Genomic DNA, 26,136 nt, shown 5'->3' with positions numbered 1-26,136 from the left:
ATCACTGTTGTGTCATCTGTGAACTTCAGTAGTTTAACAGATGGATCCTTAGAAATGCAGTCATTGGTATACAGAGAGAAGAGAAGTAGGGAGAGCACACAGCCTTGGGGGACCCCTGTGCTAATTGTACAGGTATCTGATGTGATTCTGCTTAGCTTCACCTGCTGCTTCCTGTTAGTTAGGAAGCTTATGATCCATTTACAAGTGTGTTCAGATATCTGTAGCTGTTAGAAGAGTTGTCTGGAATGATGGTATTGAATGCTGAACTAAAGTCTACAAAGAGGACGCTTGCGTAGGTTTTCGGGACTCAAGATGTTGTAGGATGTAGTTCAGAGCCATATTAACAGCATCATCTGTTGATCTATTTGCTCAGTATGCAGGTTGCAAGGGGTCTAACAGCGGATCCGGGATGGTTTTTAAGTGGGACAGCACTAGCCTTTCAAAGGTTTCCATGACTACAGATGTTAGAGCAACTGGTCTGTAGTCATGCTGCAGGTATGCAAGTAGAACACTTATCACTACTAATTAGAAGGATTGAGCATTTATTTATTTATATTTATATCATATCTATCTCCCTCACAGAAGGAATTTCAATAAATCTTTTCAAACATTGGTTACAGATAGTGGAATAGCTCTTTTGAAAACGAATTAATATTTCGAGATTATTGAGAATTCTTTTCTGCAGTGTTTTTATATTGTTATAAACTAGTGGAGCTGTATCATACAAGTAGTTGAAGATATAGTGAATGTAAGGTAAAGATCCTCTGGCTTCTAGAATGTTTGCTTATTTTAATTTATAGATCATATTTGTATAGCTGTCCATCTCATAGAATAAAACCATAAAATAATACTAAAGCAATGCATTGAAGTATTAATGTTATTATTAACATCAATAATAGCAAAAGCTAAGGCTAAGCGAAAGCGTTAGATATTATGAACAGTGGAGCCATCTTAGGAGATCACAATAAGCCTTGAAGGTTTACAAATTACTTTTACTTAATGTAATTTGATAAGTTATTTATATTTTACAAATAATAGATCAGAGGTACAAGTGGGGGAAAAAACCCTCTATGTCCTAATCCCATGATGGCAAATCTATGGCACGCATGCCAGAGGTGGCACCCAGAGCTCTCTCTCTGGGCGCGGGGCCCGTTGCCAGCTGCTCTTCTGGTTTCCGGTGCGCACATGCACACCGGCAAGCAGGTCTTCGAAGGCGCTGAAGCGCTGGAAAATGGCCCAAAACAGGCTGTTTTTGGGCTGGCGCACACATGCATACTGGCCAGCTGTTCTTCAGGTTTCTAGCGCACACATGCACACGCATTCCAGTTTGGGCAGTCGGTGCTGAAAAGATTTGCCATCACTGTCCTAGTCTAAGAGCTGTCCTTTTTCTTATATTTAGGGGCCATACCTATTGTTAGATAATTAGGGCTGTGCAAATCTTTGAAAGAGGTGCTTTGCAATGCATAATAGCATTGATTCTCTCTTTAAATCAGTAAAGCAGTTATGTCATTTTCCAGGTTTGTGTAGTTGTTTCATAAGCTACTGTTAGCTGGCTCTGCGGGTGGGTAAACATATAGCCACTACATGAACATGCAAATAACAGCTGAGAACAATTTATGAAGTGGCTGCAGGAGTCTGCAAAAAGACAAATCTGCTTTAATGAGACACTTCACCATTTTTGAAAGACTTGTATTTGTTTTACCTTGTTTTTCTTTTAACTGCTTTGTTAAGAATTCCCTCCATAGATGAAAAATGGAGACATCAATTTGCCAAATGCTACTTGGTCAGTTTAGCACAACTTTAACCAGCTCCCAATCCTGTCCTCCTTCTGTTATGCTCACCCATAAGGAATGCATTTATGTCAAATAAAAAAGCGTATCTGGAAATTGATATTAATTTGGTTGCTCTTCTGCTTCTTTTGCAGGGCATTGGGTCCACAATGGCCACAGCTTTGCCCAGAACCCTTGGTGAATTGCAGCTTTATCGCATCCTGCAGAAAGCCAATCTCTTGTTCTACTTTGATGCCTTCATACAGCAGGGAGGGGATGACGTTCAGCAGTTGTGTGAGGCAGGTGAAGAAGAGTTCCTTGAGATCATGGCCTTGGTTGGCATGGCTAGCAAACCTCTTCATGTCCGAAGGCTGCAGAAAGCGTTGAGAGACTGGGTCACAAATCCAGGCCTTTTTAACCAGCCTCTCACTTCCTTACCGGTCAGTAGCATTCCAATATATAAACTACCGGAAGGATCGCCAACTTGGCTGGGAATATCCTGCAATAGTTATGAACAGAATAATAGTACCCGGGAGCCTCATGTGAAGATTCCAAAATGTGCCGCCACAACCTGTGTTCAGAGTGTGAGTCCTGGCAAATCTGATGGAGTGGGGAATTTAGTGCCGCAAAATAATAGTGAGCAGAGACTCTGGCAAGGACATCATGGAACTGAGAGCGAGCACAGCCTTTCCCCTGCTGACATTGGTTCTCCACCCTCACCAAAGGATAACACAGAAGCTTTGGATGCAGCTGCAGCTCTGTCAGTCACCGAGTGTGTGGAACGCATGGTTTCCACTCTCCCCAGAAGTGACTTGAATGAAGTGAAAGAAATGTTGAAAATCAATAAAAAACTGGCTAAGATGGTTGGTCATATCTTTGAAATGAATGATGAAGACCCTCACAAAGAAGAAGAAATTAGAAAGTACAGTGCAATATATGGCAGGTTTGACTCGAAGAGAAAAGATGGCAAACATCTCACCCTTCATGAGGTAAATTGGGGACTGATATTCTCTGCTAGCTCTTTTTCAAACACCTCTGAGGTTTTTTTTTCACCACATCCCAATCAAATTTGCTAGGGGAACATTGATACTAAGAATTTTATAGGCAGGAAGCACTTTTAATAAATTATTTTTATGGATGTATTGTAAAGTATTTTTAACAAAATGTAATGCATTAGGTGCTTTTTTGGGGGACACATTAAAGAAAATAGTAGTTGAAATGAAAATTGGCTGTTCTTTGTCATTCCAGAACTTGGAATTGATAAACCGACATCTTTTTAAATCCAAGTTTTGTTTGCTCCTTTTGGAAACTTCTACAGTAAATGCACATTTACCATATTTTTCGGAGTATAAGAGGCACCTACCTTTTTTTGGGGAGGAAAACAAAAAAAAATCTGCCTCCCCCTCCCAGCAATTTGCCTCCTTGCAGCAAACAGCCAGTTTCAGTTTCAGTTTCAACACAGCCTGATTAGCACAAGGAAAAAAAATCTGCCTCTGCCTCCCAGCAATTTGCTTCCTTGCAGCAAACAGTGGAGGCTGAAAACCAGGGTGCGTGGAGGCGGCAATAGGCAATGGCAATCCCTGCAGCCTGAAACAGATGATGGTCGAGAGGCTGATGCAATCACAATTAGCTGCTTGTGCTAATCAGGCTGTGCTGAAACTGAAACAGGCTGTTTGCTGCAAGGAGGCAAATTGCTGGGAGGTAAAAGCCAAAGGGTGGGGGCGGGTGGGAGGGGCTACATTCGGTGAATAAGACGTACCCCAATTTTCACCCTCTTTTTTGGGGGGGGGAAGTATGTCTTATATTCCAAAAAATACGGTAGATTATTTTAAATATCTTCCTTTAAAGCATGGGTGTCAAACTCACGATATCACGTTCAGTGGTGGGTTGCTACCAGTTTGCCTGGATCAGGCGAACTGGTAGCGGTGGTGGCGGGAGGCTTCACCCACCTGTCAGACACTTCCGTGCATGCACGCGTACACAAGTGAACCAGTAGCAAACTAAATTGAAACCCACTACTGGTCACGTTGCAGTCACATGACGTATTGTGATGTTTCTTCGTGGAGCTGCAGTGGGTGTGGCCTGCACATGACGCATCCAGCCCGTGCGCCGCCAGTTTGGCACCCCTGTTTTAAAGAGATCTTAATAAAAGGAGCTTGATTAGTAATTACTTGTTTTCAAGTGTGCTGTGAAGTTAGGTTTTTCATGCATTTAGATTTTAAAAAACGTTGGTAAATGATGAAAGGATCTTCAAGAGTTTTTGATTTCTCTCCAAACAGAACTGTTGTATTCCCAAGGAGATGGTCAGCTGTTCAGGGACAGGGACATTCTATATTTTTTAAGCTTTCATTCACTTCAGCTGTAGCTCTTTGAAACCTTATGTCTAAATGATATATTGCAGCATTTAAACCCAAGTTCAAGCTAATTACTCTTTGAAGTGCCCATTTGTATTGGATATTGCTGAACAGCAGTAAAACAATTGAATAAATGTATATTGTTCGATTGTATAAGCACAGTCTTAACAATTTAATGCATTTATTTCCCTTTGAAGAGAATGAAGAATGAAATATGTCCTTTGGAAAAAGCAAGAAAACAAATAATTGTAACTGTATCTAATAGAATTAAATATGTCTAGTGACATTGGTGATTTTGAACATGTTCAAGACATTGAATTTGTGAACAAAATTATAAACATTTTATATAAAAATATTTCTGTCAGCCTCTGTTGTTATCTTTACAGGCACCATGTAGTGTATGTTAAAACCTTTGAAGTTTTGATAATTTGCCTGTGTCTACTTAGCATAATTGCCTTTCAAAAACTGCCTTTTATTCATTTTTTTCATAGATTGTCGTATGCAGTTGTACGGAGTTACTTTGATTGTTTTTCATTAGCAGTACATTCATTTATTAATTGGCATAAAATATATTATTCTCAGTTGTAACATTTATTAGTTAAAGATATACTTTCTTATGCATTTTCCTGGGAGTTGGGTTCACTAAACTCAGTGGAGCTTAATTTCTGACTACACATATATAGCATGGCACAATTAAGAGTATTTCCTCAATTTTGGATAAATGTCAGACTAGTTTACCAGCTGTTTTGTCGATTCTCTGCCCAATCCTAGTTAAATTTATTGTAACAGTTCTTTTTGTAAAAAAAACGGATATGTGTGTGTGTGTGTCTGTGTGTGTGTTGATATAGGTGCTGGACATCGGTGCATATTTTATGTGCATGAAATCTGTGGATTTGCCTATAATAGGGCATTTGAATATTGGAAATTTTATTGCTTGAATTTGTAATAAACGATCAGTGTTAAGGAAAGGCCATCAGCTGAATTTCCTTGGATTTGCTTTGTCACGGGGTGGTGTCTTGCAATTATGTCATTGCTAGTGAGCAGTAGTTTCAAGCTGTTGGCCTAAACCAGGTGCGTCAAACTCAAGTCATCATGGCGGCATCACATGACGTATCAGGATTTTCCCCCCCTTCACTAAACCAGGCGTGGGCATGGCAGCGCATGATGCATTTGGCCTGCGGGCCGGGAGTTTGACAGCCCTGGGCTAAACCAAAGACCATTCTATTTCTTTCATGTGATCTCCATAACAAATATAGCTTACTGCAGTAAAATAACAATTCAGAACCAACAAACATTTGTTTTTCTGGTCTATTTTTTTTTAATGGATCACGAAGCTTGAAAAATGTGCCCTATTTTACTTGTTATATATTTTTCCATCACTTCACTTCTGCACAACAAACTTATCAGAACTTAAGATGATTTACAGTAGTGCTTAGGTATGAAAAACATAGTCTTCCTTATTTACCATAGGAAGGATAAATAAAAGCTGTGGAAGCAATACACAGAATGGGGACTTTCTCTTGCATTAAATTTCTCTTAAATGGCTGCTAACCAACTTTCCACTTTCATTTCCTCTGCTTTCCAACCATTATCTGGTTTGTCCAACTAGTGATGGCTTCTCTGTAGATAGTTGAAGAGAACTCCATCTTTCTGAGTTTAGGGTCATTGTGTGCTAGAAACAGAGCTCATGTCTTCAGATACTGGTTGTTCAGTCTTCTTGCCTAACTTTTGTCTTTAGAGACAAAGATTGGGATATCTCAAAAGAGACGTGGGGGGGATATCTGGTAATTTCCAGTACCATGCCATGCATATTTTAGCTGGTGCTTACTTCTAGGATGAGAAAGGAACTTCTTCTTCCACAATCGTGTATTTGCTTATTCAGAACAAATTTCTGCTATTGTGGAAAGCTGTTTATTATGTGTGCATATGTAACCAAAACCTGTTTAAGCAGATTCCAGGCTGTATGCAACACAGTTATTGCAATCCAGATTACCTCTCTTTATAAACATACGATTGTCCAATATTGGGGAAAACTAGATTGATTTGAACATGTATATATATTTGAGCTGATAGCTTAAATTTCTGTCCATTTGACTGTTAGGAAAAGTCTGTCTCGTTCTAAATGTAGGACATGTGAAAAAAAAAAAGGAGTTCCAAAATAGCTGCCACAAATTCTGTCAATTACCATAGAAATTCTTCACTGAAGAATGTGACATACAAGCCCACACAACATTTCTGTATTGAAACATTAAATGTTTAATAATAAAAATACTGTATTAAGTTTTATTTTGGGGAAAAACGGAATAATATTTTTTATACCTGAATGAATACATTTTAATCCATCCTCTTATTAAAATAGGTAGAATGTAAACGGGAAGTGTTATTTTAAAATACTTCTTTCTCATTTGCAAGAGAATTAAGTGAGCTAAGTCACAGTAATTATTTCTATCTTCATGAGGATCACAGCATCTGTTTTAGTATGGGAGGATAAAATGGCAATTGGAGTAATGGTGCTCATTTGGTCAATTGTTGACAGCTTTAGAGTTTTAGAGGGAATTGGCTGACTCGGAATGCATTTCAGTGATTACTGGCTTCAGGCTTCAGTTTAAAATTTCAGCTTATTGGAAATTTAATTGATCATGAAATAAACATTCTGTTTCTCCTGCTGGTAAAAATTTGTGGAACTCACTCTTAAATGATCTAAACACAAACACCTCTGTTACGTTATATATTTATTTATCACATTTATTCATCAAGCTTATGTGGCTGCCCATGTTACAAGAAGTGACTCTAGGCAGTGTACAGCAAAAAAGTATGAAACATGTCAAACACACTCATTAAAAAAAAGTTGAAGTAAAAAGCACACAAGAGATTTGATCAATAATGGAGCCACCTCAAGATCTTACCCCGAGACCCAGCAGGCCTGAGACAGCAAGTTTTATTTATGAAAAAATAAGGGATGAAGCTGTTCTCTATCCTAGTGGAGATAGCATCCAGGCATGGGTTGAATTCTGTCTGTTCAATTGAAGGACTGAGTCTGTGCAGAAAGTTGAAACCACGCCCCTTTGCTAGGACCTTCCAGCTTTTAAACTCAGTCATTCAACTGGACAGATGTGTCAGAGATTGCTCCATATTTGGAAATTGCTGGATGTTTTGTCTTTATGAACACAAAATTGCATTTGTTCTAATCAATTGGATTCATGAGTAAAATAAGTGATGTGGCTGTAAGAGCAGAGTGATTGTGAGTCTTGGCGGCTTGAGCTTCGCCTCCGGGCGTTCGAGAATCCTCCTCCTGATCAAGCAAATTTTGCCATTGTTACAGGGGGCTTTTCTGTTGAGCTGCAGGCACTCCAGATTAGCAGTGGAGTTTGGCGCTCCCGTTGGCAGTAGGAGGACCGGAGTGTTGTGTCTTGCCCAATCTCACCACAGCCAGGGCCTGCTTATCTGCTTCCGAACACGGAGGAATGGTCTAGTATGCCTCCCGGCCCCAGCCCTGGCTCCATGCCCAGGCAAACGGAGCAACTAGACCCCTCCCCCTCCTCCACAGCATGTGAGCCTGAGGAAGGTCAATTACCAACAGCTGCCGATTGGAGTGACCCTCGCGTCAGAAGACTTGATAGGCGGAGGCAACAGAAGGAAGGGAGGGGCAGGCCTGGATAAGTGCTGAGTCATGGAGCCACACCCCATGGCCTATATAAAGGATCTGCTTTCTGGCATTCTCTGAGTCAGGCAAAGTCTAAACTTATCTTGAAGTCACTTTCTGATCTCCTGCCTGCCCTGAGGACTTTGCTAGGACTTTGGCAGAGCTGCAGAGGCACGCCTGATTCGGATTTCCCTGACCCGGCCGTCAGCGGAGGAGTGGGACACGACATGGAGAGAGAAACTCTGCGCTCCTGATCATTTAAGGGGACAGCGTATTGCAGAGTCTAGCGCTCCTGTATTTGGGCGAGTTGGGCGACCATTTGAGACCACCGTATACAGCTGTAGCTGCCCGACAGTGTTTAACACCTAATTTGTGGAGCTCTGCGCTCCCAAATAGCTAGCCTGCTCTTGGCTTTCGCCCTTCACTCCCCTCGTTCTGAACCAGATGATCCATGGATTCTGGCCAATTTTTATTGCCATGAGCCTCACGAAGCCGGCAGGACTGTCGGCATGCCTAGGAGACAAGAGAACATTTTTTTCAACAGGGCTTCGCGTCCATTTTGAGTCAGTGGCTGCTTTGAGGGCGTGACTTGCCTGGATTGAGCTATTAGGATTCAGGTCCTTTGCGACTGTGCTAGAGGAAACATAATGCCAAAGGCATTATCTAAATCTAAACACGGTAGGAAGATCGGAGCAGCCAAAATGGCGGAGACTGCAGGTATTGCAGAGTACAGCTGTTAGGCAGCAGGATCCAGAGTTATCTCCAGGGGGAGTCCAGATCAATACTCTCTTAGGAGTTTTCCTATAGCTATTTCTAATACAGATCTTTGTGGTCCCTCTATCAAGAATTGGCACCTGACAATCTGGCTCCTGTAGCTACTGTGTTGTGACTCTGGCCCCCGAGCCTGTCCTCATGGAGGAGGATGACTCGGAGAGTGAGGGAGAGGAGCCAACAAGGCCTCCCTCTCCAGGTCCCTCCTTCCTGGTAACACCTCAAGTGCTGGCGGAAGGCCAGGAAGAAGGTGTGTCACAGCCCCCACAGATAGAGGACGAGGAGGATCAATCCTGGATTGACCCTAGGCTGCATCAGAAAGAGAGGCGTGCGTAGCAGAGGAAGAGGTGTGGCAGGCTCAGAGAGTGCTGACTCACTGAGCCACACCCCACAGGGGATAAAAGCGGGTGGGGTTGCCATCGGGCCCTTGTGACGGACAAAAGCTACTAAGTGTGAACTGCATCGTGTGAGCTTCAGACAGTTTTTGGATTTAAGGCTTGGATTTTCGTGAGTAACTCTTGACCATTCGTTAGACTCCTGGTTGCTCCGGCAACGGATAGTAATCACACTGACTCTTGATAAGAAACTTGGCAGGCACTTGGAGAGCAGCTGCCAGAACTTTCCTCTGCCAAAGGAAACCAGGCCAACTTGTAAATAAATTGCTGGCAGACATCCTTCGGTGCTGGTGTTTTCTTAGGTGAGGTGGGTGGGGGGGACAGAACATACTGCTTCACTATTTTAAATCCACCAGCTAAAGAAGAAGGTCCTGCCCATGACAATGATCCTTCTATACCTGATAATTTGCAGGAGTTTATCACACTGGCTATTAAGAGAGGTATTTCTGATGGACTTCATCAGCCTTTTAGAGCAGCAGTCACCAATTAGTGATCCATGGACCACTGGTGGTCTGTGAGAAAATTTTGGTGGTTCACAGAAAAATTATTTGGATTTTTTATATTGCACTAAATCTGGGGTCCTCAAACTACGGCCCCTGGGCTGGATACATGCAATGAACGGTTGTGTTGTTGCAGAGAGTTTCCCCCTTTGGGGTCTTTTTGTGTGGGTCGGAGGGGGCAGAAATTCTGATGGGGTCTGCTTCAGCCTCCTAGTGTGGGGCATTGGGCAAAGGCTGGTGGCAAAGAGCTGGAGAGCTTTGTTCCAGTGGGACTGCATCATGGTCTGGAATTGGCTGACCATCTCAGCCCACTGAGCCTCCAGATGCCAGTACCTGGCCTTGCCCTCCTGCAGGTCTTCCCTCTGCTTGGAAAGCTATGCTCCTAGTCCTCAGTGAGGTGTTTCTGCTGAGCCTCCTTCTCGGTCAGATCCAATTTGAACTGAGCAGCTGTTTTGCCAACTCTTTTCGTGGTGGCTGCTTAGCTCCAACAATTGCTTCCTGTTGGGGCCCTAAGGAGCCCGGACGGGGAGGCCAGGAGTGGCTGGGAGAGAGGGGTGAGTAAAGGCTGTCGAAATACCCCTTGACATGAGTGACACTGAGTTGGCCATGCCCACCCAGTCACATGCCCACCTAGCCACGCCCACCAAGCCGGTCATTAGGCAGATCATATTAGTGGTCCCTGAAGTCCGAAAGGTTGGTGACCTCTGTTCTAGAGCGTATTCAGAGATTTTGGCTTATTCCAGTGTGCAATTGGATCCTGACCAAGAGGATATGCCTGCCTTTAGAGATGCTGGCTCTCCAGCTCCCTCTCATGAGAGCATGCCTTTGCTTTCTGAAGAGGTGAAGCAAAGAGAATTAGACCTGTCAGAAGACGAAGGTCTTACTCCTGCACAACCTGCCTTTACTGGACTGTTTTCACCTAGTATCTTCAAATCTCTTCTCTTTAAAGCAGCTAATGTGGCTAACCTGGGATCCCATCCTGAAGCTTCAGGTGGGTTTGTGACACCAGAAGGCACTGATCCTCTTTTGCTGACCCAGGCAGGTCAGTTGATATCATTCCATCGCCTCGTCTATTTGTATATGTTATTCAGAAACAGTGGTCTTTGCCTGGGTCAGCTCCTGCTCCTTCTTCATCTGACAAACAATATTTTAATGTGGGAGCAGAGTTGGCTAACATTGTCCAAATTCCGTCAGTGGACGCTCCGATACCTGCTTTGACATCATCTATACCAGGGGAACCAGAAGACAGCCTTCGCCCAGACGACAAATGTGCGGACCTGTCCTTACAGAGTGTTCATTGGGGAGCAGCCTGGGCTATTCACTTGTCCACCACTGCATCTTTCTTTAATAGAGCTGCGCTTCTCTGGCTATGTCAACTGCAGGAAAAGATTCCTCCGTCTGACACCCACATTCATCAAGACCTCAATAAGATAGTTGCAGCGATTCAATTTTCAATAGACACGATGTTAAATTCTGCCAGTTTCTCAGCCAAGGCAATGGCTTCATCGGTATGGCCAGATGTCTTCTATGGCTTAAGCCCTGGCAAGCAGATGCCTGCCATAAGTGGCATTTGGTGTCTTCCCCCTTTAGAGGGGACAAGCTTTTTGGAGAAGTGTTTGACCTTTTGTTAATTGAGACACGGGACAAATGCAAGGTTTAACCTTCCGCACAGCAAAGGCGAGATTATCGGTTCTCTCCCTTTTTCTGTAGATAGCCTTTTCAATCCGATTTGGGTGATGGGTCTCCAGATCTCGGGTTTTTCGGACAGAGGCAAGGAAGTCATTTAGACAGTTCCTCCAGAGGTAGGACTTTCCCATCCAAACGACCCTTTTGAGGGGAAGGACATCATTCATTTCGCCGCTGTAAGTAACTGCACGTTGGCTTCTCCTATGGGGCAGATTGGCTATATTTGCTGACTGCGTGGGTCAGAAGGACTATACGATTTGGTCTCTCACTAGAATTTATCTCCGCTTCCCCGAGATTTTTTATCCGTTGCCCTGTGTCGAAACAGGGCAACAGCACACTGCCAATCACGAGTAGCCCAAAGCAGATGGGACCATCAAGATTGGAGGCAGAACATCAACTGGCTCGGACTATGAGCAGTATATTTGGCTCTTCTTCACTTTTGCCAGGTGATTGCAGGCAAGCACATTCTAGTGTTAACCGACATGTAGCTACAAAAGCACATATCAATCGACAAGGAGGGACCAGATAGAAGTTGCTGATGTGGGAAGCTAGATGTCTGGGTCTTTGGGCAGAACATCACCTCAAATCTATGAAGCCAGAGTATATATCAGGTGTCTCCAAAGTGCAGGCGGATTGGCTCAGTCGCTCAGTCATCGACCAGGCAGAGTGGAGGCTGCATCCGAGCACATTTCGGCTCCTGAGTAACCGGTTTGGCTCTCCAGAGGTGGATTTATTTGTCACTCTACAGAATTCTCAACCTCTGAGGTTATATTCCAGGTTCCCGGTTCGGGGGGCAGAAAGGGTCGACATAATATGCAGTCCGTGGCTGCTGGGTCTGCTTTATGCATTCCCTCCTCTCCCACTTCTGCCAAAGGTGATTTGGAAGATGCTGGAGGAGAAGCAGAGGTCTTGCTGCTGGCTCCACATTGGCCCCAGTGGTCTTGGTTCGCAGACCTTGTTGCTCTCTCAGTGGCTCCTCCCTGGCGGATCCCGTAGGATGTCATTTCGCTCAGCCAGGGAGCGTTGATCCATCTGGATCCTCAAACTGACCGCCTAGTGATTGAGTGGCGCACTCTGAGACGAGACAATATTTCTCCCAGTCATCAGAATTATTCAAGCCTCCAGGCGTCCTTCCACCGAGCGTATTTACTTTGCCACTTGGAACGCATTCCCTTCCTGGTGTAAAAGGTCTGGTGTTTCTCCTCTGGCAGTTTCAATTGCCCCGATTCTGGAGTTTTGCAGGATGGCCTAGATAAGGGATTTGCGCCCAACACCATCCGGCAACAGGTGGCTGTTCTGTCATCAGTCCTTAGTTGTGGATCCCTAGATTCGCTCTCTCAACACCCACGATCCGACGGTTTCTTTGGGGAGCGATGAACTTACATCCACCAGTCAAGTCCCTTACGGGGGCACCATATGAACTGTTGAGAACCACCAGTTTACGACTGTTATCTTGTAAGGTAGCATTTTTGGTGGATACTACTTCAGCCAGGTGAATTTCAGAGCTGGCCGCTCTATCTGTCCAAAGTGACCTGTGCGTCTTTCACAATGATAGAGTGGTGTTAAGATTGGACCCTTCCTTTATTCCTAAAATCAACACTCTATTCCACAGAGCACAGGAGTTGGTGTTACCTAACTTCTGCCCGCATCCGGTTCATCCTTTGGAAAGACAATGGCACACCTTGGATGTGCGGAGGGCTCTCCGCATCTACCTTAAGAGAACTGCTGCCCTGAGATGATCAGAAGCCTTGTTTGTTTCTTTCCAACCAGCTTCCCTTGGTTGTAAAGTCACTTCTTCCACCATTGGCAAATGGCTTCGTTCAACCATTTCTAAGGTGTATGAGCTACGAGCTCTGCCACGACCTGCAAGAGTGACAGCACATTCTACCAGGAGCACGGCTATGACTGCTGCTTGGGCAACTCAAGCCTTGCTGCAAAAGATCTGCAGAGCTGCTACTTGGACATCGCCTTCTCCGTTTATTAAGCACTATAAATTGGATATGTGTTGTGACCCAGGTTCCTGGACCCAGACTCCTGGACTCGGATGATTCAGAAAATGAGGGAGAAGACCTGGCAAGCCCTGTTTCTCTTGAGCCCTCTCCCTCCCTGGCACCCACTCAAAGGGAGGGGCCGGCACGGCCTGATTCTCCCGGGCCTTCTTCTGATTTGGCAACGCCCCAAGAACAGTTTTGGAGGGACGCAAGATTACGAAGGCTTGATCGACGTGCGCAGCAGCGGAAGAGTTGGGACAAAGCCAAGTCATAATTGTCATGCAGTGACATCTGCAGAGACTATAAATAGGAGGCGGGACTTCCTGGTTTTTTGTCTCGGACAAAGCAATGAATTTGGCGCGAGCTAACTATTTCATGGAGGGAAGAATATATTCGTGAGTAATTCTGGCCTTATCTATAATTTCCTCGTTATCTCCAGAAACTTGGCAGGCCCGTGGGTAGACGTGGCCAGGACATGTATCTATGTAAATAAAAGGAAAAAAAAAAGGAAGGCCTCTGACGGACTCTTTGCTGGGAGTATTGGGGGAAGGGAAACAGAACATTTTGTCCAAGACCTGACTAAAACATCTTCCACCAAAGATGGATCAGCAGCAGGTACAGCAGCAGTTAGAGCAGCTACAGCGGCTAATCAACAGCTCCAGCAGCAAGTGGCTCACTTGGCAGGCCAACTTGCTGCCAGGAATGTGCCTGCAGCCCCCATCCTCCCACCTCCTCCTCGCCGCAGTGCCCGATAACCGTGCGGATAATTTTCCTGGGCAGCCTGAGAGGTCCCCGACCTTCTTGGGACAGGGCCAGCTCTACATGGCTATGAGGCCAGAGGATTGCCCAGACGACCGGGCTAAGGTGGCCTTCGTGATTAACCTTCTTTCCGGCTCGGCTGCCCGATGGGCCACGCCCTCTTGCTCCAGGACAGCCCCTGCTGGCGGACCAACAGCGTTTTGGCAGCACCTCGCACCATGTATGAGGACCCGTTCGAATGCTGACGGCAACCAGGCGCCTTAAGGAACTCCGTCAAGGAAACGCCCCTGCAGGAGTACATCGCCGAATTTCGTCTTTTGTGCCAGGACTCTGACTGGAATGATGCAGCGCTGGTGGGCGCGTTCAGGAGGGACTCTCAGAGGAATTGCAAGGCGAGCTGGCCCGCGTGGGCGCCGCGGACCCTCGACAACTTGGTGCCCTTTGTCTCCGCCTCGATGCCCGTCTGCAGCGGCGACCGTCCCGTCGCACCCCCCGGGACCCTCCGTCGACATCTGCACCCCCACTTCCTGCACCACCAGCACCCAGGGTCGCCCCACGTTTTGTAACCACTGCGGAAGAGCCCATGGAGTTGGGAGCGGCCAGACCTCGCCTAACAGCCCAGGAGCGGAACCGGAGGCGCCAAGGGGGATTGTGCCTGTACTGTGGGGAGCCCGGCCACTTCGCCGCTTCTTGCCCCAGAAAGCACGCCCGCCGGTCCCCGAATCACAGCGTGACCCATCGGGAAACGGAGCAGGCCCGACCTCGGGGAAACCCTAGGTCGGGCACGTACTAAGCCCCCACTGGACGTTGCGGAAGTAGACTCTGGGCCCCCTCGGCATCTGATTCTGGACACACGGATATGGTTGGGGAACCAGTCGGACGGGCTCCAGGCGCATGCGCTGGTGGACTCAGGGGCCACAACAAACTTTATGGACCAGGCCTTTGTGACCCAGTTTGCGGTCCCCGTGGTTCCGGTGGACCCTCCGATGCGGGTAGAGACAATTGATGGACGAGAACTGGTGTCCGGCCCCATTAAATTCGCCACCCAGCCTTTGCGCCTGGCTATTGGGGACCATGAGGAGGCGATCCAGTTTTATGTCACGGCGGACCTTCATTTTCCCTTGGTCCTTGGGTTGGCCTGGCTTCGGACCCACGATCCTCAGGTGGCCTGGTCGCGGAACGCCATCTCTTTCCCGAGTCTGCAGTGCGTCGATCACATCCGCCACACCTGTGCCGGCCAGAACGTCCCCACCGCTGCCATCACCTTGCCTCCTGAGCTGGCGGACTTCGCCGACGTGTTCAGCGAGAAGGAGGCGGACCGACTACCCCCGCATCGGCCCTACGATTGCCCCGTGGACCTTCTGCCCAACGCACCACTGCCTGTGGGACGCCTGTATTCCATGTCGGAGCCCGAGTTGGCCGCCCTCAGGGACTTCCTGGACAAAAACCTGGCCCGAGGGTTCATCCGCCTTCAAAGTCCTCTCTCGGCCCCGGTCCTCTTTGTGAAGAAGAAGACAGGGACTTGCGCCTATGCTGTGATTACCGCCGGCTAAACGCCATTACGGTGCGGAATCGCTACCCCCGCCGCTCATCCCGGAGCTACTGGAAAGGTTGCGGAGGCCACGATCTTCACCAAGCTCGATCTCCGGGGCCTACAACCTGGTGCGGATACGAGAAGGAGACGAATGGAAGACGGCATTCGCACCCGATACGGACACTACGAATACACTGTCATGCCATTTGGGTTGACCAATGCTCCGCCGTTTTCAGCACTTCATGAACGACGTGTTCCGAGACATGTTGGATCGGTTCGTGGTTATCTACCTGACGACATCCTGATTTACTCCCGGTCCAGGAAAGCCACCTTCGACACGCCAGTCTGGTTCTGCAACGCTATGGAGCAACAACTCAATGCGAAGCTGGAGAAATGCGTCTTCTTCCGGACTTCCATAGAATTCCTCGGGCATATCATCTCGCCCGAGGGCATAGCCATGGACCCATGTAAAGTAGAAGCTTTGTGTAGCTGGGAAGCCCTCGTCGGGTGAAGGATGTTCAGCGCCTACTGGGCTTCGCCAACTACTACCGGACCTTCATCCCGGCTTCGCCACACTGACAGCTCCACTTACCCAGCTCCTCAGGAAGAAGGTTGCATTCCGTGGGGTCCCCGCAGCAAGAAGCATTCACAGCCCTCAAGAAAGCCTTCGTCACGGAACCCGTCCTGAGGCATCCCGACCCGCTCCGGCCTTTTGTGGTGGAAACGGACGCGTCAATGTGGCTCTGGGAGCGGTGCTGCTACAGGCTCCGGCGAATGGTGGCACACTTTTTCCCGCGCTTACTACTCCGGAAACTCAACCTTCCGAGCGCAACTACACTATCTGGGAAAAGAGTTGCTGGCTATCAAGGCTGCATTCGAGGCTTGGCGACACCATCTGAGGGGCCCGACATCAGGTGGAGGTCCGAACGGACCATCGGAATCTCGAGCACCTCACCACAGCTCGGAAGTTAAACCAGCGGCAGATCCGTGGTCGTTGTTTTGCCGGTTCAACTTCCGCGTGACCTACATTCCCAGCGGTCACAACCGGAGGGCGGATGCCCTGTCCCGCAAGCCAGAGTACCTCTGCGCCAAGGACCCCTTCCTCCACGGACAGTGCTGCCGGCAGAAGCCTTGGCCGCAGCACGGAGCCAGTGGACTTGCGGGCCCAGGTGCGAGGCGCAGCGCCAGGACGCCTGGTCGCAGCAAAGGAGAGCGGAGGTGGGCCCCACGCCTCCTTGGACCTTGGAGGAGGACTTACTCAAGTTTCGGGGCGATTATATGTGCCCACAGGACCACTCCGAGCCCTCGTCATGACCCAGTGCCACGACAACCCTGCAGCAGGACATTTTGGGTTCTTCAAGACCTCCACCTGGTGACACGGACCTTTTGGTGGCCCAGTGCGGCATGATATACATGCCTACGTGACATCCTGCGTACCGTGCCGGCAAGCCAAGACCGCCACGGGGCCCCTCCCGGCTCCTCCAACCCTTGCCGACACCCGACAGACCCTGGGGCGATCTCTATGGATTTCCTGACAGACCTGCCGCCGTCCTCTGGGTTCACCACGGTGCTGGTGGTGGTGGACATGCTCACCAAGATGGCACACTTCATCCCATGCCGCGGACTGCCCACAGCCGCAAAACGCCCGCCTCTTTCTGCAGCACATCTTCCGCCTCCATGGTCTACCGGACAGGGTGGTTTCGGACCGCGGAGTTCAGTTCACAGCCCGCTTCTGGAAGAGCCTGATGGCGCGTTGGAGGTGCAGGTATGTCTGTCGTCATCGCACCATCCGGAGACCGGCGGGGTACAGAGAAGGTCATCGGTATACTGGAACAGTATCTCCGTTGCTTCATCAACCAGCAACAGGACAACTGGGCCGACTACCTGTCTCTGGCGGAGTTTGCTTTTAACAACTCTCAGCACACCTCTACTCAGATGACCCGTTCTTTGCCAATGTGGGTACCATCCGCGGCTCTTCCTCTGGCACCACCGACTCTCCTGTTCCCGAACGCAGACCTTCCTGACGGAATTGCATGCGGTCCAACAGTTGGTACGTCAGCAGCTGAATCGGGCAAAGGAGGACTACAAACGGTCCGCTGACCGCTCCCGACGGGCAACGCCCCGCTGGCAGTTGGAGACCGGTGTGGCTCTCCACCAAACACCTCCCGTCCGACCGCCGGTAAAGTTGGACCACCGATTCATCGGCCCGTTCCCTGTCGAGGCAGTCATCAACCCGGTAGCCTACCGACTGACCCTGCCACGATCCATGCGGATCCACCCGTTTTCACGGTCCCTTCTGGTTCCTGAGGCCACACCGAGTCCCCTTCGGTGCCCAACAGCACCCGTCACTGTCGCCGAGGACGGGTCGGAGGAATCTGAAGTCCACAGCGACGAGACTCTCGCTGGCTAAAGGGTCGTTTCCAATATTTGATCGCGTGGAAGGGATACGGGACTGATTTCTCCTGGGTAGATGCCTCCGGCGTTCATGCCCTGACCTGGTGCAGGCCTTCCATGAGCAGAACCCAGCCCGACCGCATCCCGATCGTCAGCCCGGGGAAGGGCCCTGCGGTGAGGATAGTGTTGTGACCCAGGTTCCTGGACCCAGACTCCTGGACTCGGATGATTCAGAAAATGAGGGAGAAGACCTGGCAAGCCCTGTTTCTCTTGAGCCCTCTCCTCCCTGGCACCCACTCAAGGGAGGGGCCGGCACGGCCTGATTCTCCCGGCCTTCTTCTGATTTGGCAACGCCCAAGAACAGTTTTGGAGGGACGCAAGATTACGAAGGCTTGATCGACGTGCGCAGCAGCGGAAGAGTTGGGACAAAGCCAAGTCATAATTGTCATGCAGTGACATCTGCAGAGACTATAAATAGGAGGCGGGACTTCCTGGTTTTTTGTCTCGGACAAAGCAATGAATTTGGCGCGAGCTAACTATTTCATGGAGGGAAGAATATATTCGTGAGTAATTCTGGCCTTATCTATAATTTCCTCGTTATCTCCAGAAACTTGGCAGGCCCGTGGGTAGACGTGGCCAGGACATGTATCTATGTAAATAAAAGGAAAAAAAAAGGAAGGCCTCTGACGGACTCTTTGCTGGGAGTATTGGGGGAAGGGAAACAGAACAATATGTTTGTGTCTGCAGAGGCAGCATTCGGTTGCAGGGTTTTACAAAGAGTCCATACAGAAGGAGGCGTCACTGATCAGACTGTGGCCTGCCCGTAGTACCAGGGACAGTTTTCTTTTGTATTCCCCATGCCTGGATGCTATCTTCACTAGGATGGAGAAGGTGCGTTGGTCTTATCTGAGATGCTCCTTCTCGTTGAGTGGAGATAGCATCCACCCCCACCTGGTTTGGTCTGATCATCGATTATCTGGACTCTGACATTACTGACAAGTCGAGTCTGTCCTTCGCCTTTGTCAAAAGCTGGAAGGTCCTAGCAAAGGGGCATGGTTTCAAGTTTCTGCACAGGCTCAGTCCTTCAATTGAGCAGACGGAATTCAACCCATGCCTGGATGCTATTTCCACTCAACGAGAAGGAGTGTCTGAAGTAAGACCAATGCCCCACCTCACTTGGGGATGGCAGGTGAGGGATAATGTCCCATAAGGCGGGTGCAAGGCAAAGAAGCCTCCTCTCTTGAGACATGCCAAGTGTAGTCCTCTGAGTGACATGACCTGCAGCATGCTTGCTAAATCTGATGGGATAAGCCGATGAAATCAAAAGAGGGACAGTCCCTCAGATAGCCCATTCCCATGCCATGAAAGCCTTTAAAGTTCAGTCCAGCACCTTGAATTGGACTTGGAAGCACATTAGCAATTAATGCAGCTCTCAGACATGACACATAATGTGATGTTTTATAAGCACACATAACTGCTTGTACCATTGCGTTTTGCATCAACTGAAACTTTTGGATACCTTTGAAGGGCATTACAGTAATCCAATCAGGAGGTAATTGGACATAAGTAACTATAAGCTGAGCCTCCTGATCTAGGAATAGGTATAACTGATGCACAACTTGGAAGCTGTACAAAGGCCCTTCTAGTTACAATTGCCATTTGCTCTTCAAGCAGGAGTTGTGAGTCCAGGAGGACCAGATTATGCACTGGGCCAGTCTGGGGTTTCTATAACCCATCTAACCAATAAAAATGATAGCCTTATCAGGCCCCCAGATCCAAACCTACGCAATCTTGCCAGGGTTCAGCTGAAAGCTTCTTGTTCCCCATCCAGACTGTCATAAACTCCAGATACTAAGTAAGATATCCCATGTATTGATTATAGGTTCACAGATCATGCTAAGTCAAGATTTGTTGAATTATACATTACTAAATAAATTAGATCTGAAATACTTGAATTACGGGGGATTCTTTTTGTGAGTCTATTTAGAACCAAGCAGAGGTACATTCTATTTATTAATTCTATGGAAAGGTATCAATAGAATGGAATATATGTAGCTCAGTGTTGAACTATGGACTCCTTGGTTCTCTCTGAGCTTGGTTGTTTACTTGCAGACATTTCATTAACATCTTCGGTGCTAGTGTGTATGTGTGTGGGTAGTTTTCTTCTTGGTAGTTCTTTGATTAGGGTATTGTTTTCTACCAGTTTGTCTGGCGTTAATCCCTGACAGGGCAGGGCATACTACTATATTTAAACAGAGAGCAAACCCCAACTCAGTATATTGACAATGTTACCTAGTCAGGTAATGAAATAATCATGCTCACATAGCACCAAGGTGAAATTTACTGATTGGGAAATTATTTTCTGTTTGCTCCAACTCTTCTAAATGTCTCCACAACATTTTAAGAAAAGGAGCCATTTCTTAGTTAGCCAGCTGTGAGGCAAAGTTTTTTCTTCCTAGGAGCAGTAAAATTAATTTGTTCACATGCTATTTGGGGGGGGGAAACTTCCCCAAATTAATTTGTTTGTTAGAAAATTAAATTACTTGTGCATTGAAGGTCTTAAATTGGTAGTCTAATCTTACTGTCATTTCCATTCCTGGTTAAATGCATCAGTTAATCTTAAGCATTAACTTTCCTAAAACTTTATTTTTTTAAAATAATATATTAACAGGAGTGTAACCAACTTGTTATTTTAGTGTGGCTTAATATAAAGCCATTTTAGCCTTCTATTTCATTTTATTAGCTCTTTCTTAATAGATTGTCAAATCTGCAGTAATTCTTTTGTTCATGCTTATTTTATAAATTTTGGGCAGCACTGAAATTCCATAGACTATTTCTGGTGACATAGTTAGGTGTAAGATAGATGTCATTGCTTCCAGTTGCTTCATCTCTTCTTTTATATAAATTAGTGTTCTGTTGAAATATTGGTTTTGAAAAGGAATGAGTACTTGAACATGTTGGAATAAAGATAAAAAATTAAAATGGATTAGTTTGAATTTGTACAAAAATATGACATATTTCTGGTATCTTAGGTGTCAACAAAACAGATTGTTCATAATAGCATCCTGTCTTTGCTAATAAACTTGTCATTCTTTGAAAGACAGTCCTGTAATCTTGATTCCATCCATTCACTTTATCCCTACTTCTGTTTGCCTCATCCTTGCCAACATAATAATTTGTTCTAGGCTATCAAGCTACTTGAATCACACCCAAAGTATGTGAATTTCTGCTTACCAGTCAGTATTTACAAAGGCTATTGCACCATGGTGGAAGAGGAATGTTGACTGAAACAAATCTTATTGTATACATAGGTTGGTTTTGTTTATTCTGGGAAGGCTATACATGTTTACTTTAAAAATGTCATTAATTAATTCTATATTACAAACCATATATATTAGCATCAGGATTTGAAGTGGGCAGAAAACTTTTGTACACTTCCTAGTGCTGATCACACAGGTGTCTTCACTGTAAGATTTAGAAATTTGATTTATTTTCAAGAAACGGAAGAGTTTTAGAGTGTTCTTAATGTGAAAACTAGTAACAGTAGATAATGTTGTTGTTTTGTTGGTTATAAAGTTCCAAGGAAGTAATTCTGGCCCACAATAATTGCTAGGGTATAATGGTTGCATATTCTTAAATTCATAAATGTTTATTAATAATCATAACTTAATATGAAGCACTTATTTAGAATTCTGATATATTTCAATTTCAATTTCTAAGGAAGTTTAAGATTACAGGCAATGACTACAGAAATTAGCACATGTGATAAAATATGTAATGTTGGTGAATCTTGCTTATTTTGCTTGCAATCCATTCTGAAACTTCCTGCACTTACAAAATGCAATGGTTGTCATATGTCCTACCCTTGTCAATGTTTTGTTTGTTGTTGAGAGAGCTTCTCTCTGTGCATAGAGAATAAAGTAAAGTGGTAACTGCTGCATAAGGTAGACCCGTTCGAAGTTCTTCCTAGCCACAGCTACCACCTGTCCTTCACTCCTCTACCCGGAATAAAATACCTTATGCCATTAGACTCCAAATTTTGGGCTTAGACAACTTAGAACTATGCCAACTTCAGTCTGACCTGAGCGTAGTACATAAAATTATCTACCACAATGTCCTACCTGTCAATGACTACTTCAGCTTCCACCACAACAATACATGAGCAAATAATAGATACAAACTCAAGGTAAACCGCTCCAAACTCAATTGCAGAAAATATGACTTCAGGAACAGAGTGGTCAATGCCTTGAATGCACTATCTGACTCTGTGGTTTCTTCCCCAAACCCCCAAAACTTTAGCCTTAGACTGTCTACTGTCGACATCACCCCATTCCTAAGAGGTCTGTAAGGGGCATGCGTAAGTGCACCTGCGTGCCTACCGTCCCTGTCCTTTTTACTTACTCTTTTCAAGTATCCAAATTATGTTTATACTTTTACCTGTTGTCTTATATATGATTGACTAAATAAATAAATAAATAAATAAATAAATAAGCAAGCAAGCATGGGGCTTATGCCATTCGGTTAAGCTACTCTGTTTTGTGGGAATTAAATCAAAATCTGTTCTTTCCCATCCAAACCCTCTGCAGCTTCCTGACATTGTGATAGAACATCCAACACGTCCCTTGTCTGGGCTGGAGTTAAGATATCCAACTAAGTATCTGCTACATATTGATGATATTTAATTCCATGCCCGTGAATGACCTTTTTTTTTTATTTGCATTTATATCCCGCCCTTATCTGAAGACTCAGGGCAGCTTACACTATGTTAGCAATAGTCTTCGTTCTATGTGTATATTTATATACAAAGTCAACTTATTGCCCCCAACAACCTGGGTCCTCATTTTACCTACCTTATAAAGGATGGAAGGCTGAGTCAACCTTGGGCCTGGTCGAACTAGAACCTGCAGTAATTGCAGGCAGCTGCTGTTAATAACAGACTGCATTAGCAGTCTGAGCCACAGAGGCCCCTCAGAGACCTTCAGAGGCCCCAGAGCCACAGAGGCCCCTCAGAGACCTTCACCAGTAATTTAGGCAGATATTAAATAAGTGGTGGATAAGTGTCAATCTATGCGGCATTATGTGGGGAAGGATTGATCCTCCCCTTCAATTATGCTTGATTGGACCCACCTGCTTTGGAAGGAGGAAAACCCCTGAGAACAGTGATTCCCCATCCCAGATTCCAGCCTTTGCACATGGTCCAGGAGATACTGAAAACTGCTAGGAGATAAAGCAGAGGGTTGTTTTTTTTGTGATTCAGCACTAAAACCCTAACTCTAAACTCACATTACTCTTGTTAAGATTTTGGGAAATAAACTAATGAATGTTAATATAAAGTAAAGCTGCTTGGAAGTTTTGAAGAGAGTTTAAATAGTGAGTTCAGAGCTTTAGCCAAGATCATTTCATCTCCTTCCCTAACTCTATCATTAATTGAATGTAAGGCTATTTTGCACTTAGCTACCGTTGGTGGACATGATTCTAACAAAAATTGGATCTTGAAAACCTGATTCCTTCCCATCACTGCTTACTCACACACTAGCACATAATATCAAGGAAGTCTGTACTTTCTCTAAAAAGCAGCCTGTCTCTCAGTGAGAACTAGGTTTTGTTGATATTAAATTATTTCAGTAGGTATCTAGTTATTATAAATACTTAAGACCTGCTGGGTGATTGAGTAGAAGGACTGCTTCCTTCCATGAAAAAACATATTAGAAAATTGTAACAAAGCTGGACAGTAATCCAGCTTCCTATAGATACCACTAATGTTTTGAGCAGTGCCACAGGTATTACAGGCTTAGATAGCTTTTCCAGGACTGATGTGCTAATGAGTCATATTTTTTTTGTATGTTGTTTTTGTAGCTCACAGTAAATGAAGCAGCTGCTCAGTTATGTGTCAAGGATAATGCACTATTAACCCGGAGGGATGAACTCTTTGCTCTGGCACGGCAGATCTCTCGAGAAGTTACATACAAGTACACTTACCGGACCACCAAGTAAGCTACATTTAAAAAAACAACAACCAACAACGTAACTTGAAATTAGTACATTACAAAGTATTAGAAATCAGTTTGTAATCTTTCTCACAGGCCCGATACAAATATATGAACCAAATGGGAAGTGTGAATGCTGGTGCATTCTTGCTACACTGAGAATGTTACATTCAAGATATCATTCTGTGTCATATCTCAGCCTTTTTTGAGCACAGAGGATTGAACAATTTAACTGTAGACAACTTCTCTGTTGGGAACATGGAACACGGAAACATTCATATATCCACAGCACATTTTTTTAAAATCAGTGTTGTGGAGAGTTACTTTTTTTTTAATCAGAGGACTATTTGGGTGTTCCCAGAGAGGGTAAAAATCTTTCTCATCTGTCATATGTTTAGGGAGTATTGCTTATAGGAACTCACTTTCTCTCCTCTTGCCATAGATGGTGCAATCCAGTATTAGTGAACATATTGAACAATGTACTTCAGTGAGCAGAATAGTTTTGAAGCACAGGAAGAAGAGTCCCAAACAAGATAGTTAAAAGAAACCTGAGTCCAGAGGAGAACTGTAACCTGAGAAAATGTAAAGACCTTCCCTAGTCTGGTCTACCTTGAAGTCTCAATGTGCTTCCCTCCTGCCTCCCTTCATCTTCATAAGAACTAGGGAGAGTTTTGTCTGAGATGTTTTCTCAAGTTAGAGTTAATCACCAAAGTTAAATTTTGTTTATCTGGTCATTGTCTTGATAGCAGCTCTTCCTTTTGTCTGTCAAGGCCACTATATGTACATTGCCCAACTATGAAGCTGCCTCAAAATTAAGAGTCTCAGATTGAGACAGTATAAAATTTCGGCAAATGAACAGACAAGCATATGAATAAATTAAATGAAGATAAATTCAGAGAAACATAATTTCCAAAGCAGGTGTTTTGCAATAGTTTTTCTAAAAATATGTACACATTCCTATTAAATATATATATATTTTCATCTTCTAGGTCTAAATGTGGAGAAAGGGATGAACTATCACCAAAGAGAATTAAAATAGAGGTATTGTACTTTTAACTTGTTCTGTCTAGCTGTGGCTACTAAAACTGACTTTCGTAAGAGGAAGCAAACAAATAACAGTCAAACAGGTCACTTGAAATTAGTACATTACAAAGTATTAGAAATCAGTTTGCAATCTTTCTGCCCTATGGTCTTACAGGCCCGATACAAATATATGAACCAAATGGGAAGTATGAATGCTGGTGCATTCTTGCTACACTGAAAATGTTACATTCAAGATATCATTCTGTGTCATATGTCAGCCTTTTTTGAGCACAGAGGATTGAACAATTTAACTGTAGACAACTGCATCATACTTCTCTGTTGGGAACATGGAAACATTCACATATCCACAGCACATTTTTTAAAAATCAGTGTTGTGGAGAGTTACTTTTTTTTTAATCAGAGGACTATTTGGGTGTTCCCAGAGAGGGTAAAAATCTTTCTCATCTGTCATATGTTTAGGGAGTATTGCTTATAGGAACTCACTTTCTCTCCTCTTGCCATAGATGGTGCAATCCAGTGTTAGTAAACATATTGATCAATGTGCTTCCCTCCTGCCTCCCTTTATCTTCATAAGAACTAGGGAGAGTTTTGTCTGAGATGTTTTCTCAAGTTAGAGTTAATCACCAAAGTTAAATTTTGTTTATTTGGCCATTGTCTTGATAGCAGCTCTTCCTTTTGTCTGTCAAGGCCACTACATGTACATTGCCCAACTATGAAGCTGCCTCAAAATTAAGAGTCTCAGATTGAGACAGTATAAAATTTCTGCAAATGAACAGACAAGCATATGAATAAATTAAATGAAGATAAATTCAGAGAAACATAATTTCCAAAGCAGGTGTTTTGCAATAGTTTTTCTAAAAATATGTACACATTCCTATTAAATATATATATTTTTTCATCTTCTAGGTCTAAATGTGGAGAAAGGGATGAACTATCACCAAAGAGAATTAAAATAGAGGTATTGTACTTTTAACTTGTTCTGTCTAGCTGTGGCTACTAAAACTGACTTTTGTAAGAGGAAGCAAACAAATAACAGTCAAACAGGTCACTTTACGAAGATTACCTGTTTCAGTAAAATATTCCCAAAAATATTCTGAAGTAAATATAATCCAATTTTCCCAAGGCTGGATTCTGTAGATAGTGATTATCATCACAAATAATGGGAAGTAGTTTGTGGAGTCCATTGGAGAAAGAAAACAGAGTACGATGGCATTACTTTTTAGTCTATTTATAGAAATGAACTTGTAAACTATCTTTGCCTTCAAAAGGGGTGTAAGATATTTAAAATGAAAATCAATTCAAGTCACTT

At 45.0% G+C, this 26,136-nt stretch overlaps 1 protein-coding gene across 3 annotated transcripts in view; it reads left to right on the top strand.

Moving 5' to 3' along the window:
* NAB1 (NGFI-A binding protein 1) overlaps positions 1-26,136 on the top strand; it is a 67,078-nt gene that overhangs the window by 9,436 nt on the left and 31,506 nt on the right. The window contains exons 2-4 of one of the 3 annotated variants that reach the window (XM_058188559.1): positions 1,925-2,758; positions 23,653-23,786; positions 25,734-25,785. In XM_058188559.1, coding sequence (XP_058044542.1) covers positions 1,940-2,758; positions 23,653-23,786; positions 25,734-25,785 — 1,005 coding nt within the window. In that variant the 5' untranslated portion in view covers positions 1,925-1,939. Of the gene's footprint in view, positions 1-1,924; positions 2,759-23,652; positions 23,787-24,772; positions 24,825-25,733; positions 25,786-26,136 lie in introns of all 3 variants that reach the window. The other 2 variants (XM_058188549.1, XM_058188569.1) reach the window with 2 other exon arrangements.

The sequence above is a fragment of the Ahaetulla prasina genome, chromosome 1 (genome assembly GCF_028640845.1).
Source record: "Ahaetulla prasina isolate Xishuangbanna chromosome 1, ASM2864084v1, whole genome shotgun sequence".
In the NCBI taxonomy this organism is placed as follows: domain Eukaryota; kingdom Metazoa; phylum Chordata; class Lepidosauria; order Squamata; family Colubridae; genus Ahaetulla; species Ahaetulla prasina.
The sequence above is the reverse complement of the archived record's forward strand: the minus strand, read 5'-3'. Positions and strand labels throughout refer to the sequence as shown.